At 41.3% G+C, this 17,290-nt stretch overlaps 1 protein-coding gene across 2 annotated transcripts in view; it reads right to left on the reverse strand.

Moving 5' to 3' along the window:
• Positions 1-16,304: 16,304 nt before the first annotated feature.
• The window catches only part of LOC109911826 (mycbp associated protein), a 91,708-nt gene continuing 90,722 nt past the window's right edge, over positions 16,305-17,290 (reverse strand). For both annotated transcript variants that reach the window (XM_048610921.1, XM_048610920.1), the window contains exon 19: positions 16,305-16,492. In XM_048610921.1, coding sequence (XP_048466878.1) covers positions 16,397-16,492 — 96 coding nt within the window. In that variant the 3' untranslated portion in view covers positions 16,305-16,396. The remainder of the gene's footprint in view (positions 16,493-17,290) is intronic.

A 17,290-nucleotide genomic window follows, 5' to 3' on the forward strand; every position in this document is an offset into this window, starting at 1 on the left:
GGTTTTGTTTTGGAGGGGGGTGTGTGGGTAAAAGGAGACGCACTCGCGTCTATCTGATGCAGACGGTGCAGTCTCCTCCTCCCGTCCTGAAGCGAATGCTGGCAGCTTTCACAGCGAAGCTTCGCCCAAAGAGCACACACACACACACACAGAGGGAACTGAGTGAGGAGGAGAGTGAGTGAGCATGAGAGAGGGAGGGTGAAGGAGCTCATTGCAGGGAGTCAGACCCTCTGATGCCTGCAGCTTCTCATCAATTAACTCAAAACAATCCCAAATGCTGACGGGAGAGGAAGGATTTCCCTGGGTAACCGGGATAACTAGGGCCAACGATACTGTAGTTGGATTGGCACTTACAGAACATTCCATCAGAGACAAGGCAAAATGTGAGTCAGTTTTCCTGATATTCCCCCACCGCAGAGCTGAGAGAAAGCAAAGCGCAATTCTCTAAAACACTTTTCACCATCCCAGGAGCCTGCACAGGTCACAAACCTTTGGCCATTCAGTAAGATCACTGTGAATCTTCTGGGCACTGCCTTCCTGCCCTATCCATATTGCCCTTGAAAAACCTGAATGCTCAAAAATCTGTCCTTCTTAGTCTTTCTGAGGTGAGAACAGGCATGGTCCAGAGAAGTCAGACTAGAACATATGACGTAGGAGTAGGCCATTAGGCCCCTCAAGCCTGCTGAGGTGGAAAGCTGCAGAGAGAGAGGAGGGCAGTGACAGTCCTGGAAGCAATGGCTTGATATTCACTAATGGGGCCATGGTCCAAGGGGAGGAAGTGTCCAAGAGTTGACATTCAGCGTCTACTATGTAGAAGTCACTTTGCCAGACAACAGCATCCCTTTCATTAGGCCTGTTTTTGTTTAGGAATGACTGGAGAGTCCTTGGGGGGACTCCCAATTGCACATCAATCCCAACCTCATTCCAGGAGTTTCTGATTTTCACCAGGGCCTTTTAAAGGTGCAGCCCATTTGGTACAATGCACAGGTGTACTTCCAACATGGCCAGCTCCATAGATGGGACAGCAATATATCCTAGACCCATTTAATCTTAAAGAAGTCAATATAAATCTTCAAAGAGTTAAAGTTCACAGTAATGAAAATTGTACTCTGGAGCCACTTCTTCAGGTGAAGCTAGGGATTTTCCTGCCTCCCAGTAGCCACTTCAGTTCGGACAATTCAGACTGCAGTGTTGGACCTGAGAAATTGAAGTGCAGAAGTTTAGAAGGAGACAGTATTCAGTGAGAGACGGGAGCAGAGGAATTATGATAATTAATGTCATGCTGGCAGTTCTTAATGAAAAGACCAAGAGAGAATAAAAGGACAGAGGGAAGAGTGGGAGGTGGGAGAGAGAATACTTGAGCATCTGTAAGTGTAGGGTAACATCTCCTGGCCAAAGAAATGGCTACAGAGACAAAGGTGAACAAAGAAGAGCTCAACATGGTGCCAATCACAAAATTCATTAAAGTGAAGGTGTAAGAGCATATAACTAAGTCCTTTGCTCAAGACAGATCATTTAGTGTCAGAGAAGGGGAAGAAGGTAGTGTAAATCTAGCATGAGATGAGTTTGAGGAAGGGATAGGTCAGGGAGAAATCAAGTGAGATCTGTGTAGTTTGAGCTTGTGATTTTTCACACCTGAAATGAAGACAAGAAGTTTTTTGGTCAAAGCATGAGATCCAAAGAATGAAATTAAATGGCAGAGCAGGACAACAATGGAACGGAATGAATCAGACCTGAAGAGCTTAAACTTTGCTATATTATTAATGTTGTTTCAGAGATAGTAAGAACTACAGATGCTGGAGAATCTGAGATAACAAGGTGTAGAGCTGGATGAACACAGCAGGCCAAGCAGCATCAGAGGAGCAGGAAGGCTGATGTTTCGGGCCTAGACCCTTCTTCAGAAATGGGGGAGGGGAGGGGTTTCTGAAATAAGTAGGGAGAGAGGAGGAGGTGGATAGAAGATGGATAGAGGAGAAGATAGGTGGAGAGGAGACAGACAGGTCAAAGAGGCGGGGATGGAGCCAGTAAAGGTGAGTGTAGGTGGGGAGTTAGGAAGGAGATAGGTCAGCCCAGGGTGGACGGACAGGTCAAGGGGGCGGAATGTGGACTTCACAAGCTTCAAAATCTCCCCTCCCCTTACCGCATCCCAAAACCAGCCCAGCTTGTCCCCGCTTCCCTAACCTGTTCTTCCTCCCACCTATCCACTCCTCCCACCTCAAGCCCCACCCCCATCTCCTACCTACTAACCTCATCCCGCCCCCTTGACCGGTCCGTCCTCCCTGGACTGACCTATCCCCTCCCTAACTCCCCACCTACACTCACCTTTACTGGCTCCATCTCCGCCTCTTTGACCTGTCTGTCTCCTCTCCACCTATCTTCTCCTCTATCCATCTTCTATCTGCCTCCCCCTCTCTCCCTATTTATTTCAGAACCCCCTTTCCCTCCCCCATTTCTGAAGAAGGGTCTAGGTCCAAAAGGTCGGCCTTCCTGCTCCTCTGATGCTGCTTGGCCTGCTGTGTTCATCCAGCTCTACACCTTGTTATCTCTTATATTATTAATGTTTTCAGTTATGAAGAAAGGTCATGATCTGAAACTAACTCTATTTCTCTTGTACCAAACCTGCAGAGTTTTTCCAGAGGTTTTTGACTTTATTTCAGAATTCCAGCTTGAGCAATATTTTGCTTTTCCCTAGCACGAGAAGACCATACCCTTAAATATCTGCTGCACTATCCTGTCACATACCTGTTTAACCAGATTTTCTGAATAAGTGGCAGAAAGAATGCATGTTGGCACAGTTTGAGCAATCACTGGAGCTTTGATAAATGTTTTTAATCTTTTAAAAAAAAAATCAACCTGCTCAGAGATGATATTATACACCTTTGGAGCAGGTGGGACTTGAACCCAGGCCTCTTAATCCAGGAGTAGGGTTACCAGGAGTATGCATTGCAAGAGCCCTTCACTGGCACTTTGAAAATGTCAGAACACTGATTAGGGTCAGGCTGCCACACATGTTCATGAATTGCAGTCTTCAGCTGCCTGAAGATCCCTAAATTCTGCAACTCCCTCCCTAAAGCTCCCCCCTCCTCTCGTTTTCCTCCTTTAAGATGCTCCAAAGCCAGATTTTGGTCACTTGTCCTACTCTCTCCTATTGTTGAACTTTATATAACACTCCCATAAAGCTCATTGGGAAATATTTCTCCTATATGTAAAAGGCACTATGTAAATGCAAGTTTTTGCGGCAGATTGAGTTTTAATCTTAGGAAAGATCTGGAAACTTGTCACAGTAACCAGGCCCATTTCTCTGAGACTGACATATTCCTGACTCTGCTGCAATGAAACAATGAATAAGCTTTGTTCCGTGTTCAATCAAATAACAAACCTGACCTGAAACTGAAAATGCTGGGAAACAAATTGTCAAAATATATTCCTATTTCTCTTCCTTTAAGATTGCCTTAAATTGGGATTTGTGAATTCAATGGTGTCTCTGAGGGAATGCTCGAGGGAGACATGAGTTCAAAGGACTATGTCAATCAAAGGTCGAAACAAAAGAGCTCAAAATCCATATAGCAGGTCTATTAATGATTATAAAAGACAGGGAAACGCTTTGACTAGTCACAAGAACATGTGAAATGGGATCAGGAGTAGGCCATTCAGCCCTTTGAGCCTGCTCTGTTATTTAGTACACTCATGATGGATCTTGGCTTTCAACTTAACTTTCCTGCCCAGTTCCTATATCCCATGATTTATTGAGAGAGCAAAAATCTGTCTATCCCAGCCTTAAATATTTTCAGCCATACAGCATCCACAATCCTCTGGTGTAGATAATTCCAAATATTTGGCACTTTGAAATAATTTCTCTATATCTCAGTCGTAAATGAACAGTACCTTATTCTGAGACTGTGTCTCTGTGTTTTAGATTCCCAAAGCAGTGGAAACAATCTACATTATCAGTGTCTACCCTGTCAAGTCTCAACAAAATGTTGTATATTATGATGAGATTACTTCTCAATTCTCTCAATGGATAGGGTATTTAAAAAGTACCCAGTTTACTTCAACATAATAGCACATAGACCAGTCAGGCATGATCAGTTAAACAATGCAATTCTTTTCCATGAAAAAATGTTCAGGCAACATGATCAGTTCACATTGGTTCGAAACATCTCCTCTGTTATTTGGAAATGACATGGTAACAGTACCTAGCCTGTAAATGGACAAGGGTTTGAATGATCCATTTTTCTCCTCAATGGGAATTCATCATAGCAATAAGGGGCAGGTACTAAAACTATTGTGTTAAGTGATCAATCTCTTGATTGTATCAGGCAGTGACAGTAATGGCATTTCCCTGCACCACTGTCTCATGCTGAGTCACTGCTTGAATTTAACCCCTTTGTAATTGTGCTGAGGGTTGTTTCTTAATTGCAGCTCTATGGGGTTTGAGGCTTTTTTTCATATTTAATAAAGTTCAGGAGGGGTTTCTGAACCTGCAGGAAGAAATGTAGCAGCAACACCAGCACCAGTTGCCTTCTCTTCAACCACACGTTCCTCCAAGGGGCAGACTGGGTAAGAGCCCAACACAGGCTCGAGAATTAGGAGATCAGCTCTCCTGATATCCCTGTGCAACTGTGTCCCAGGGATTCTGTCTCATGGCATTTGCTGCTGTGCAGCTTCCTGGGAGAAGACCTCCTTCGCCATTGGTTGACAAGTAGGCTATCATTACAGGGCCATCTTTCCCATCTAGCTCTTAGCCTCTCCTTGGAGTTCTGCATTCTCTTCCCCTGCACGAAGAGAAAGCTGAAACTTATCAGAGTCATAGAAATGACTTGTGTAAAGAGAAAGGAAGGACATCATTTGTGGAGGGCAACTGTGAGGTATGCGAGTGAAAAGGCAACAGGATGAGGAGGGTGAGTTTGAATATTGGCTGTTCAGATGGGGATGTAAAGTGCCTGGAGAAAAAAGAATGTGTGGAGCTGTAAAGCATTTTGTCCTAAGGATCCCCATTTAGGAAAATGCTTGGATAGTCAGAGTGTAGTGCTTGAAACTTGTACATGTTATGCCGCTCACCTTTCTTTCTCCTCTGCCCTCCTGAACACCTTGGTACACTGTCTCTAGGTTGGAGAAATCAGTAGCCAGTTGACTTCCTTGGTCACTTCATTCTATGACTGTTTGATTGGAGCAGTTAAGTCATAGAGATATACAGTACGGAAACAGACCCTTCGGTCCAACTCATCCATGCTGACCAGATATCCTAAATAAATCTAGTCCTGTTTACCAGCATTTGGCCCATTTCCCTGAAAAACCTTCCTGTTTATATAACCATCCAAATGCCTTTTAAATGTTTTAATTGTACCAGTCTCTACCACCTCCTCTGGTGGCTCATTCCATAAATTCATCACCCTCTGCGTGAAAAAGTTGCCTCTTAGGTTCCTTTTAAATCTTTCCCCTCCCACCTTAAACTTATATCCTCCAGTTTTAGACTCCCCTGCTCATCTCAGGATGTATAATAAGAGTGTCATTAGACAAAATAAAATTAACAATCCAAAACACATATTCCTATACTTTTTTACTTAATATTCATTATAGATTCCCCTTATAATTGAATTTGTTTTGCTTCAATGATTGTAGCAAGGCATTCCTTACCCTATAACCTGTGGGAAACTAACCTCTTCTTTACAGCCTTTGAAGAGCATACCCACACAACAGACCTAGTTGGGAGAATAGGTACAAGGATGGGGCTGGGATGCTGGAGCCTTCTGCAGTCTCCTGTCCATTCCAGTAGTTGCTGAAGCCTCAGATCTCCATGTTCACTTCAGCCACTGTGACTTCTGCTAGTCCCTTTAACCAGAAATTGTCTCTTCGACATACAGTCCATATCTCACTTATTCTCTCTGATTGGATGGGATTCTTGGAATTGGAAAGTTAATACAATGGCTGTTAAAGAGTTACAATAGAGCCACTAACTAAACAAAGGTGTTACTGACCCATTACCAATCCTTAGTAGCTGTTAAGATCCTGCACACTATTTGAAAATCTTTGAAGCCCCTTGCAATCTCCCTTTCGAACCACAAAAAAATTCACCATGGTGCCATTGATGGATTTATGGTACCATTACTCAAAAACTGTGCAAAGGATAAGCCAAATAATTATAGGCTGGTCTGTCTGACCTTGGTGGTGAACAAATTACAAAAGTCAATTCCAAGAGATAGGATTATGTGTTACTTAAACAGGCATTGATTAATCAGGGATAGTCAACATTGTTAAGGGAAGGTTGCATCTTATTAACTTAATTGGATTTCTTGAGGAAGTAACAAGGAGGATTGATTAGGGTAGTACAGTGGATGTTGTCAACATAGATTTTAGTAAGGTGTTTGACAAGGTCCCATATGGCAGACTGGTCAGAAACAAAACACATAACTCAGAGAAATGTGGAGTTGGATCCAACATTCGCTTAGTGACAGGAAACAAAAGGTAATGTCAGATATTTTTGTGAATGGAAAGCAGTTTCCAGTCATGTTCCACAGGGCTCAGCACTGGGTCTCGTGCTGTTTGTGGTAAATATTGGTGGTTTAGACTTAAATGTGGGAGGAATGGTTGGGAAATTTGTAGACAAGATAAAAATTGGCTATTGTGGTTGGTAATGAAAAGGATGGCTGTTGACTAGAGGATGATATCAATGGCATGCTTGAATGGATGGAGATGTGGCAAATGAAATTTAATCCAGGGAAGTGTGATGTTGCATGTTTAGAGAAGCAAACAAGCAAGGAAATACGTAATAAATGGGAGGAAATTGGGAGGGTCAGAGGAAATGAGAGACTTTGGTGTACATGTCAACAATTCATTGAAGGCCGTAGGACTATTGGAGTAGAAAGCTAACAGTGAACGCATATGGTCTGGTTCCTAGTCATGATGAAAGTTGGAAATCATCCTACATTGGGTAAGAATAAGACTGTATGCACTCTTTCCTTTCACTGTCCAATACAATGTCAACACACATTCAGACCTACAGGTGCAAAATGATGCTTGGGAGAAGTACCAGAGAGTGTCCAGAGTCAATGAATTGAAGGCCAAAGTGGGTCAGCAGCTGTGATTTGTTTTCAGGATCTGTTCCCAAAACTCTCCTAAGGATAGCAGAAATTCCTGGCTAACATTTTCAGGCAAGTAGAGAACCAGGTGTAGGAAGGAACAGAAAGGGCTAAACCTTCCATTACACTAAAAGCAAGCCTTCAAACAACAGTGTCTTAGATGTTGAATCAAATAACGCTCATAATAAATTTATGGTCACATCAAAATGTTATTAATAAATAATGTTCTGTGGAAAAGAGGTCCTGTGGCTACTAAAGAAATAATATAAATGATCTAATAGGGAACAGAAAGTAATCCATAGATTTATCTGTACACAGGATGGTTAGTATATTCCAGAAAGCAACTGAGAGGGGTCAACAAACGAGAATATAGAACACAGAACAGTACAGCACATACAGGCCCTTCGGCCCACAATGTTGTGCCGACCTATTATCCTACTAAGATCAATCTACCCTGCAAACCCTACATTTTACTATCCTCCATGTGCCTATCCAAGAGTCGCTTAAAAGTCTCTAAAGTATCTGACTCCACTACCACTGCTGGCAGTGCATTCCATATGCCCACCACTGTTCTGTTACATCATTAGCTGGGAACCAAGTTGGTGGTAACTGGAGACAGAGATGAGCTGAATGACCCATACTGCAAACCTAACTAAGGACTGTCATTAAAATGAGTGAAAGTCATAAATATGGACTGGCACTGAGATTTATAGGCTTTACACCTGGAGAGAACAGATAGATTCAATCCAGCTACAGAACATTTGTGCACATATGTGTTTGCTACTGATTACACCTTCCTTGGGAATGTTTGATGAGACAGTGTAAAGATAGCTTTACTTTGTATCTAAACTGTGCTCTCTGGGCCCTGAGAGTGTTTGATAGAAGAATGTAGAAGGAACTTTATATGAATCTACCTATGACCATGGAAGTATTACTGATTACAATCAGTATTACTGATTGTCGGAAAAACCCATCTGGTTCACTAATGCCCTTTAGGGAAGGAAACCGCCATCCTTACCTGTTCTGGCCTACATGTGACTCCAGACCTACAACAATGTGGGGTGGACTCTCAACTGTACTCGGAAATGGCCTAGCAAGCCATTCAGTTCAAGGGCAGCGAGGGACAGGCATTAAATGCTGACCAGCCAGTGACAACCACATCCCACAAGTGAATTAAAAAAAAACCTAGATGGGAGTATTTGATGGATCTGTTTAGAGGCAGTTTTACTCTGTGTTTAAATTGTAATGTACCTTCCCTAGGAATGTTACCAACAGGAGCAAAGTGAACTCAGTTGACTGAGCAAATATATGAGGGGCAGATTTGAATGCAAATACAAAGAAAAGCCATGTTTAAACATTCCTGGTATGTTGCAACTATAAATACAAACTTTGAACTGAGGTCATTACCTAAAGGCTGAAACCTTATCCCATGGACAGAGCAGATCCTCTTTGTCCCAGCAGGTGGTGCTTTTGTCAGAGATAGTAGGAACTGCCGATGCTGGAGAATCTGAGATAACAAGGTGTAGAGCTGGATGAACACAGTAGGCCAAGCAGCATCAGAGGAGCAGGAAGGCTGACGTTTCGGGTTTGTCAGACAGGATTTGTCCTGAGTGGTGTGAGCGTTGCAGTTTAAGAAGGCTGTTGTAGACGCAATTCAAGCAGCTCAATCTTATGGGGCTGGATTTAACAAGGCACTGCGTCCCTCAACTAAAAGTTTTGAGGCAGGTGGTGGGGTTGCAACTACAATCCCTATGGCTACACTAGTTTAACTGGGAGTAATTTTAAATGTTTAAGGTGAGAATTCTACCCCTATCAGAGGCAAGCAGCTCTGCAGTCCTATCAGCACCAACAAGATTGAGTGCTCCTGGGACAACAGGCTGTTCCGCCACATGGAGAATCCCAGGTAAATTCTGGGTCAGACATCATGGCTGGAATGGAGCGGTGGTGGGGAGAAAGAAAGGGGAGGAGATAGGTTTAAGAGATAAGGAGAGGTTTAAAAGGGGAAGATGAACTGTGGGTTATTTGCTTTGATTGGTGCAAGAGAACTGAACAGGAACTGTGTGGGAATGGTAGTCCCTTCATGAGGATGACCCTTGCTCATGCCAAAAACCTGAAATTGGAGTCTTTGAAAGTGGGGAGGCTGGTGGACTGTACCTACCATATGGTTTTGTCTGCCCTGCCGTTACTGCCTACCATGGGGTGTATCAAAATAATTTGCAGATTTGGCTGCATTACATACCTGCATGGTCATCAAGTCCTGTGGTAGGACTTGAACCCAGAACCTGTAGCCCAGAGGTAGTCCACTATCACTGCACCTCAAGCCTGAAAAGGAGGAACCCTACTTTTTTCATATGAATCTATGCAGCTAAAGTTACTGGTCTTCCTGCATGGCACGGGTCTCCTCCCCACACAAGTGAAATATCTTGTAAAAATCTTAGTGCACCTCGAACAAATCTGTCCTCAACCTCCTTTGCTCCAAGAATTGTTCCAGGGGATGAGACACTTCAGTTGTGAGGAAATAATGGTGAAGTGGACTGTTTTCCTTGGAGGTGAGAAGGTTAAGAAGGGACTCAATAGAAGTTTTTAAAAATTATGTTGGGTCATGATTAGACGGTAGACAGGGAGAAATGACAGCCATGACAGCAATGATAAAGTGTTTTGCTGAAGAAACATATGCAAGAAAGAATTTTCTCACAATCAAATGGTTATGGTCTATGAAGAAAAGGAGTGGTTAAATAAAATTAAAACCCTGACACTCTTTATAATCAACAAGTAACAATTTATTTATCTAACTCTAACAGTGAACAAACTAACTAAACTATTAACAAACCAATAAATCCCTTCTAATTACTAACTATTCCCAAATAATACAAGGTTATAATGGTATGCAGTTCCAATAAATACAAGCCCCAATTATATAAAATAAAAAGAATTAGAATTTAGTCTCTCAAAATTACAGCCAGGTTACATCTTCCAGAATGTTCTGTGTCTTCTCTGACAAATACTTCTGTCAGGAACGCCTTCTCGGTGAATCTTTCTGTCAGGAACGCCTTCTCGGTGAACCTTTCTGTCAGGAACACCTTCTTGGTGAATCCTTCTGTCAGGAACACCTTCTCCATTGAATTCTTTTGTCAGGAACATTAACTATTTGTGCTGTTGGTACCTTTAATTTAGATGGAGCTTACTGTAAGGCTTAGAGAATTCTGTGAGAGCCCATGATTCTTTCTTTTAGAGCTGAGAGTTGTTCTTTTGGCAGATGGCAGTTGGCTCTTCCCCGATTTTCCAAATGCCCTCATCTTTTATACCCTTGATGACATATCAATTTCTAACAATAGGATTGATCCTCTGTTGTCAAAACTGTCAGATTTAAATTTAATTGGTTTTTGATATCTGAGGGCCTGGTTTAAATTAACTGGCTAAATTCAAAAACCTGTTGTCTTGGTAAAAATGCTGCTTTTCCTGCTAACAGTATAGCCTTTTGATACAAATGTTTTAATTCAGGTGCTCTGTGCACCTGCAAACCCAAAGACAACCTTTTTGAATCTCTAAGTGTAGAAAAAGCACATCACCCTTTAAAGGGACCATGCAGTGCTTTCCCCATACTATTTTACAAATACCATCATTTTACAATACAAACACCAACATTTTATAAACACCAAATTATAACGTCCTGCCTTCCAATCCATACGTACACCACCTAACTTTGCAACAGTCTGGAATGCATGATCTGGAAGTGTGGTGGAGGAGACTGGCACAAAATAAAAATGCTCAGAGGGCCAGTGCAAGTGTGATGGGCAGAGTGGCATCCTTCTGCACTGTAACAATTCTGTGATTCTGTGAAAAAGAACATCCCCAGTTTCTCTAACAAAAACAGAAATCACTGGAAAAGCTCAGCAGGTCTGGCAGCATCCGTGGAGAGAAATGAGTTAACGTTTCGTGTCCAGTGACCCTTCTTTAGAACTGTTTCTCAAGCCAGTTCCAACCCCAGTTTCTCCAATCTGACGTTGTAGCTAAAATCCCTTATCTCTGGAACTATTCTTGTTGTGATATTGTTTTAAGGGCTGAGAATATTCACCAACCAAGAAACAGGCTGATACTTTGTTATCAGCAGCCAAAGGAGGTCTAGGTTGCAGCACACAAGTGTAAGGGTAAGTAGATATGTTCCTCTGTAAGTTTCACTATCAACTTCTGTGGTCATTCTATCTGGTGAGCAAACTTATCTTGGATTAAACTGAACCTACATTGTTTGCTGGTCCTGTGTACACAAAGTGGCAAATGGTAACTTTGCATTAGGGAAAAAACACAATTCTAGCAAACCTTCCCTCACCCTATCAAAACCTTCATATCCTTTTTAAACTGTGGTGACCAGAATAAGGTGCAATACTCTAACAAGTGTAGTTTACAAAAGTTTATAGAGATTCATCACTTCTCCGGTTCTGTGTTTAATGCCTACTTATTAAGTCCAAGATCACATATGCTTCACTAACTACTCTGTCACTATGTCCTGCTACCTTCAAATGGTGAGGATGGTACCAATTGCAACAGGTCACAGATAGGCTAACATATTGGGCAAATTAGTGACAGACGAAATTTAATGGAAAGAAGTGATGTGCAGCTCTTTGGCAGAAGGATAAGTTGAGACAACATAAAGTAAAGGTACAGTTCTAAAGGTTACTTAAGGGACAGAGCAACTTGGGGGTCAAACATGGTCAAGCTTTTGCAAATCAGTGCGAGCCTGTTTTAATTCGGTCAAACATCTCCAAGTGCCTGTTAATTTTTCCCTGATTATTTCTTCTGAAATCTTACCTATCACTGATGTTAAACTGACTGGCCTGTAGTTGTTCGCAGTATCCTTAGACACTTGTTTGAATAAGGATGTCATATCTGCCACTCTCCAATTCTTTTGCATCTACCCCATATCTAGGGATGAGCAGATGATTATGAGCTTTAACAAAGTGCACCAGTACAAAACCTTTCACTATCTGCATCTGACTTCCTTTAGCAACCTGGGATGCAAGCCAACTGGCACAAGTGACTTATCCATTCTAAGCATAACCATTCATATAACATCTTTTCTAGTATATCCTGCATTAAAATATTTTATCTAGAATGGAATAAAACTAAAAGCTGATGATCTAAGGCAAAGTGACAGGTCCAAATTTGGTTCATTGAAACAAGTGTTGTGGTTGGCAGGCACTGTGATTGCAAGGCTGTTTCTTGTGGGATGTTACAGGGTTCAGAACTGTAGCCTTTGCTTTTGTATGTATCAACTGAGCCTGTGCCCTTTACATGTGGACTAGAGAATATCTCGCACAGCCCATTCCAATATCAGTGCCTGAGACAGAGCTTCTGAACTGATCCTGGATCCCCTGAACAAATGGAAAAATGGAAACAGACCCCTCTGGGCAAGGCTTCTTTCAGAGTCATCACAGCTCCCAAATCTTCCACAGCAATCTCCCCAATCTTGCAGGGTGATCTTTAGAAGCCCGAAGTATGACATGATATATAAATAAGATGCAAGTAACATATCTGAGACAAAGAGAATAAAATTGTCTGGAGTTTCTATCGGGGTGCAAGTGTCAAATTGTATCTAGAATCTGTTGGCACTGCATTAGTTTTGCCAGGTTGAACTTTCAAGAGTGAACATGGAAACCTGGGAATAATGAATTTCAAATGAACCATCCAAAAATGCTGGGTAGTCGATCAACAACTGAAAGGATAAGGGACCTCAAGGTATTGGCAGAATAATATAATGTGATGGGAAAAGTAATTCATTTCGCGTGACGCTGAAGTCCATAAGATAAAGGAAACTTCTTCTGTTTAATCGAATTCGTATTCCTGCAGTAGCAGGGCAAGCTTCTGGCTTTAAATAGATGGTGATCACACACGAGAATTATGTGATTACAAGCATAAGTTCACTGGAAAATGTGGGCATAAAGTAATAAATACCTTTGACTAGTGCATTCAAAGAATTTTGCCATTTCAAATGGAAAGTGAGAATAAGGGTGGCACGGTGGCTCAGTGGTTAGCACGGCTGCCTCACAGCTTCGATTACAGTCTCAGCTGACTGTCTGTGTGGAGTTTGCATGTTCTCCCTGTGTCTGTGTAGGTTCCCTCCCATAGTACAAAGGGTTAGATAGATTGGTAGATTGCTAAATTGCCATAGTGTCTAGGTATGTATATTTCACCATGGGAAATGCAGGATTATGGGGAGAGGGTAGGGGGTGGGTCTGCATGCGATGGTGCAGACTTGATGCGCTTGCCCCCTCACAGTAGGGATTCTAACAGGGATTGCTTCAGGTAAAGGAACTGTTAAACCATTATCAAAGGTCTAGAATACTTCAAGTGGTTTTAAACAAAGCCCAAACATGGGGAAAAGGTGGCCTGGTGGTAATGTCACTGGACGCTCTGAGGCCATGGGTTCAAATTTCACTCTGATTGCTGCTGGAATATTAATTTGATTATTTATAAACCTGGAATTGAAAATTAGCCCCCGAGATATGTGACAAAATTCACATACTTTCAGAGTGGTATATTCCAGACATCAGGTCTGCTGGGATGATATCTATTGTGTCTGCTGGTACCATCTGAGATGCACTGGGTAGATTCACTGCCACTAATCCTTCTTATTGGTATCAGGCGAAGTTACTTATACCATGTAGGGAAGGATGCCCATATGAAGGTTTCAGCAGAAGTGAGACTCGGTCATTGTAAACAGAATAGCTTTAATGCATATTATTTAAGTTATTTGCATTATATCTGAGATTCATGGTAGTCTCTTGAGAGACATCAAGCTGGATTTAAAAGTAAGTACAGGTTACTATTTAGCTGCATGGATCTAGTACTACACCAGTGGAATGGAATAACAATACTAGCTAGCTCATCCCATCAACAGTCTTTTTATATAGAGATAGATTCAGCTTATCTTGTGATGTCACTTAACTCATACTGACTGTCCAATGCAACACTATCAGTGAGGATGACCATGATGTATTATTCAATATTATAAAAAAATCTCTTTCTTCACTAATGTCAGTTTTACTTGGTCTGGATTAGATACAACTCCAGATACACAGCAATGTGGTTGAATTTGTTAACTGCCCTCTGAAATGGTTGAGCAAGCTACACCATTGGCCAAAATTGCTGCAGGTGCCTCAAGAAGATGTCCCACCATCATTCTTTCAAGGCAGTTAGGGATAGACAATAAATGCAGGCTTGCCAGAAACGCTCACATCTCACGGTAGAATTAAAAAAAAATCTGCAATTTCACATAACTTGTATTTGATTTGATCCAGTCCAGATTCAGCTGTTATCTGGATGAAAAATTCTCATTATGAAATAGTTGCACTTTGATTATAGGAAGTTATTAGAAGTTGAACTTTGTTTCAGAAATTAAGTATTGTTTGTGCACTGAGACTTCAGAGTTCCTCCTTGCAGATGTTCTGTTGTAGTGGATATTATGAATCAACCTCTGCAGGTATGTTATGATACACCACTGGAGCTGGTGGGTCTTGAACCCTTTCCACCCCTATTGTACAAAAACAGAAGTTGCTGGAAAAGCTCAGCAAGTCTGGCAGCACCTGTGAAGAAAAAAATCAGAGTTAACATTTTGGGTCCGGTTCCCCTTCCTCAGAACTTCTACCCCTATTGTAGCTGGACCTTGAATATGATGAAGGCCAGCAGCCTTTAGTTAATCTTTATCCATGGTTAATGGTTTTATAATGCCATTGTTTATTAGCTATCAAAAGTTGGAAAAGAAAAATATTTTTTAGCTAACATTTAATTGGGTAATGAAGAGCTTGTTCATTTTTAATTGGATTAGGAAGTTACTGACTAGCCATGACAGCTGACCAATGTGGTAAATATTTTGAACATATTTGAAGAGAGGATGCTATCCAGCCAGAGCTGATGACCATTGTGAACTCAGCAATAGCTCAGGAGGGCTTGTGTGGTGCAGTAGTATTGCCCCTACCTCTGAACCAGGAGACCTGGGTTCAGGTCCCACCTGCTTTAGACGTGTGTAATAACATCCTTGCTAATTGATGAGTAGCAAAGAAAGCAGCAGCACAGAAAGGAAATGGGCTTAGAGTCTAAAATCCCCTGTTTCCTCACTATCACTCATATGTAGCTGGCTCAGAATGGTCTTAAGCAGTGGAAACAGAACAGCGGATGATTAGTGTGTGGGTGGTCGTAGTTGATTACCTGTGTTTCTCTGCCATTCCACCTAACTTGGAATGCTCTCTTTATCACCAAGGAACATTTAGATATTCAGGTTGAAGAAACCACCTTTGTTCATCCATCCAGAAAGATTAAGTGAGCTTAGTTAAGAGATCAATATTAACTCAAAATAGAATAAAAAGCCCTCTTCTTTCTTGAAATTACTATTGTATTTTTTAGATTCGCTTGAGGGGAAACCAAACACATTTTAATTTTCATCTGAATAACCAATTGATATCAATGTTAAATTTAAATTTTATTAATTTGAATCTTTGGCTTCTGGTACTACTCTATCTTTCTGTGGACAATAATGTATAGCTTCATTGGGTAACTGTTGAAGGGCCTGTGTTCACCTCCTGAATGACGTCTGCTTACCCATGTGACTGCAATGCTAGGCAACTTAATTTTCCGAAGGAAAGTTTCAGTTAAGTGTGCAGGGTAAATTGACAATGAAAAAACCATAGGGTGGGAAGGAAATTGAGCACTGTAGATATGTTTAAAGTAGTGCATATTCTGTGAATGGAGTAGGTAAAAGGAGCAACAATAACTGAGGATGATGAGAAGCAAGGACTCCCATGTTCGTGTTGAATGCATCAATTTGTTACTATGATGATCAAGAGCCAGACTGGACATTGTTCATTTGCTGTTATAATTAAAAGTATGTATAGTATTAAAGTTGAAGTTTTACTCCTATGTGTATACATTCAGCTTGACCTTTGAAGGCACAGTGACACAATACATCCAGTAGCAGAATAAGGGTTACACGTAACAGTCTCTAAGTGTTGATATTGTTTACAGAGAAGGATGGGAGAAAGGGCATATTCGAGATAAAAGGATCTAAGGCAAATGGGAGGAGAATGTCACCAATGAACTCTTTAAAATGTCTTCAACCCAAAACATTGCAAAATAAGCAATGATGATTTGAAGGAGAAAAATATGGTGTAGGTTAGCACTATACTTGTTATTAGTAAGTGCCAGTACTTACAGAAAAGGAAGAAAATTGGGGGGGGATTTTAAAGAAAATTTAATATAATTTCCATAAGTATGTAAAAATCAAATAAAACAACAAAATCAACACCATGCTACAGATATTTATACACTTAAACACATTTATCCAGAGGCTCTGTGTCCTGCTCCTTCAGATCTTCAAAGAGAGAAGAAGCTTCGCTGATCATAGATTTTATCAATCCATAGACCTGTAAGGGGAGAAACAGAGATTTCATGATTCAGGGATTCATTTCAGTGACAGACTCAGTCATTAGTATCTGGGGTAGAGTCAACAGTGGGCAGTGAGTTGTAGCACCAAGATTCCATAGTCAGGAACACATAATTGGCCAGTTAAACCATTTTGTCAAACATGACTTCCCTTTCTTAAATATCTGTTGTCATTGTCCAAACATAACATTTTCTAAATGCCCTATTACTGGCATATCTAATAATAGACCAATTTTCCCTATCAGTATTCCTTGGAGATACCACACACAGTACTGTGGACAGATTGTGGTCTCTTTACCTGAAGAAGGACATATCTGCCTTACAGAAGGAGTAGTATTAAAGTTCACTGGACATTTTCTGGGTGAGGGAATTGACCTAGTAAGAGAGGTTAAGAAAACTAGACCCTTATTTCCAGGAGTTAAGACAAATAAGAGTTGATGTAATTGAAACTTAATGTTGTTCGGGGATTTGACAGGGTAAATGCTGAAAGGCTGTTTCCTTAGCTGCCTAACGGAATTACTGCCTTATGGTAAGTAGTCAGACATTTAGACTGAAATGAGAAATTTCCATATTCAAAGGGTTATGAGTCATTGGGATTCTACACAACAGAAAGATTTAGCTGCTCCTATGATGCTGCTTGGCCTGCTGTGTTCATCCAGCCCTGCACCTTGTTGTCTCGGATTCTCCAGCATCTGCAGTTCCTACTATCTCAGAAAGATTTAGCTACTCAGTTCATACCGCAGATCAACAGATTGTAGAAAACTCAAGATAATCAGGGG

This window comes from Rhincodon typus, chromosome 23, assembly GCF_021869965.1.
Source record: "Rhincodon typus isolate 14 chromosome 23, sRhiTyp1.1, whole genome shotgun sequence".
Classification (NCBI taxonomy): domain Eukaryota; kingdom Metazoa; phylum Chordata; class Chondrichthyes; order Orectolobiformes; family Rhincodontidae; genus Rhincodon; species Rhincodon typus.